Below are 1,019 nucleotides of genomic sequence, written 5' to 3'. Positions count from 1 at the left end.
GTCCTTTTCCTCAGGGGTATTTTAGTCATTTACGTTTTATTATAACTGATTATCAATTAAAATTAATAAAACTAAATTATAAAAACTGAAACTCAGTCTCTCTCTCCTCCCCCTCTCTCTAAACTCACAGAACTTAATCAAACACCCACCACCAACTGGATAACATCCACCACCACCTCTAATAGCCATCGCCCACCAGAAACACTCCACCACCTCTAACTGCCATCGCCCACCACCGGATCAGAACCCTAGAAAACTACCAGCCGCCATCGTTGGAATAAGAAGAGTTCAAACCACTAGGGTTAAGGTTTCGTTGTCGGCAGCACATTAATAGTTGAGCCAGAGGCTTCTCCAGCCTACGGCTGCGTAGTTCCAGATAACATGATTCCGTATGTTGTTCTGTCACCATCGCCGGAGACGGTGGCGTTGCGGCGGACAAATTGAGAGCTTGAAGTTTCTGCAACGCTTGGGTTTTAGCTCTGGTTCGAACACCGAGAGAAACATCGAGTACAACTATTGTGTTTCCGGTGAATTTAGGTTTCCTCATGTATTTCCCCATTGATTGATGATGATACTCTGTTTAAGAATATCATAGAACTGTAAATTGTTTGAAGATGATGGTTGTAGGAGTTTGGAGAAGAGATGATGATGATGATGATGATGATGATGATGATGATTATTTTGATGATTTGGGAGGTGGGTGGTGGTGGAGCATGGTGGGTGTGGCGGAGAATGGTGTGGAGAAGATGATGGTTGTAGAGAGGAGAATGGGGTGGAGAAGATGATGGTTGCAGAGAATTGGGGTTTGGATTAGGGTTTGCTTGTGACTCATTTGGGTAAGATGAAGATTTTTTTATTTAGTTTTATTATTAATTAATAATCATTTATGATAAAATGATAATGACCAATTTACCCCTGAAGATAAAGAGAAAAAACAAGGATTTAATTTAAGGAATATGAGCTGAATTCACTTTTGGACCAAAATGGCACAAAACTGAAACCACAGGGACCAAAATGAA

The 1,019-nt window shown here is 40.8% G+C and overlaps 1 protein-coding gene across 1 annotated transcript; it reads right to left on the bottom strand.

Moving 5' to 3' along the window:
- Nucleotides 1–256: 256 nt before the first annotated feature.
- On the bottom strand, nt 257–559 carry LOC110901841 (cyclin-dependent kinase inhibitor 3-like). Its single transcript, XM_022148613.1, has one exon. The coding sequence runs from the start codon at nt 557–559 to the stop codon at nt 257–259; it is 303 nt and encodes a 100-aa protein (XP_022004305.1).
- Between the last annotated feature and the right edge of the window lie 460 nt (nt 560–1,019).

The sequence above is a fragment of the Helianthus annuus genome, chromosome 13 (genome assembly GCF_002127325.2).
Source record: "Helianthus annuus cultivar XRQ/B chromosome 13, HanXRQr2.0-SUNRISE, whole genome shotgun sequence".
Lineage (NCBI taxonomy): Eukaryota > Viridiplantae > Streptophyta > Magnoliopsida > Asterales > Asteraceae > Helianthus > Helianthus annuus.
This window is presented reverse-complemented; position numbering and strand designations above follow the sequence as displayed.

Coding starts and splice junctions, on each gene's coding strand:
- LOC110901841 (XM_022148613.1), bottom strand. CDS start 559: ATGGGGAAATACATGAGGAAACCTAAATTCACCGGAAACACAATAGTT.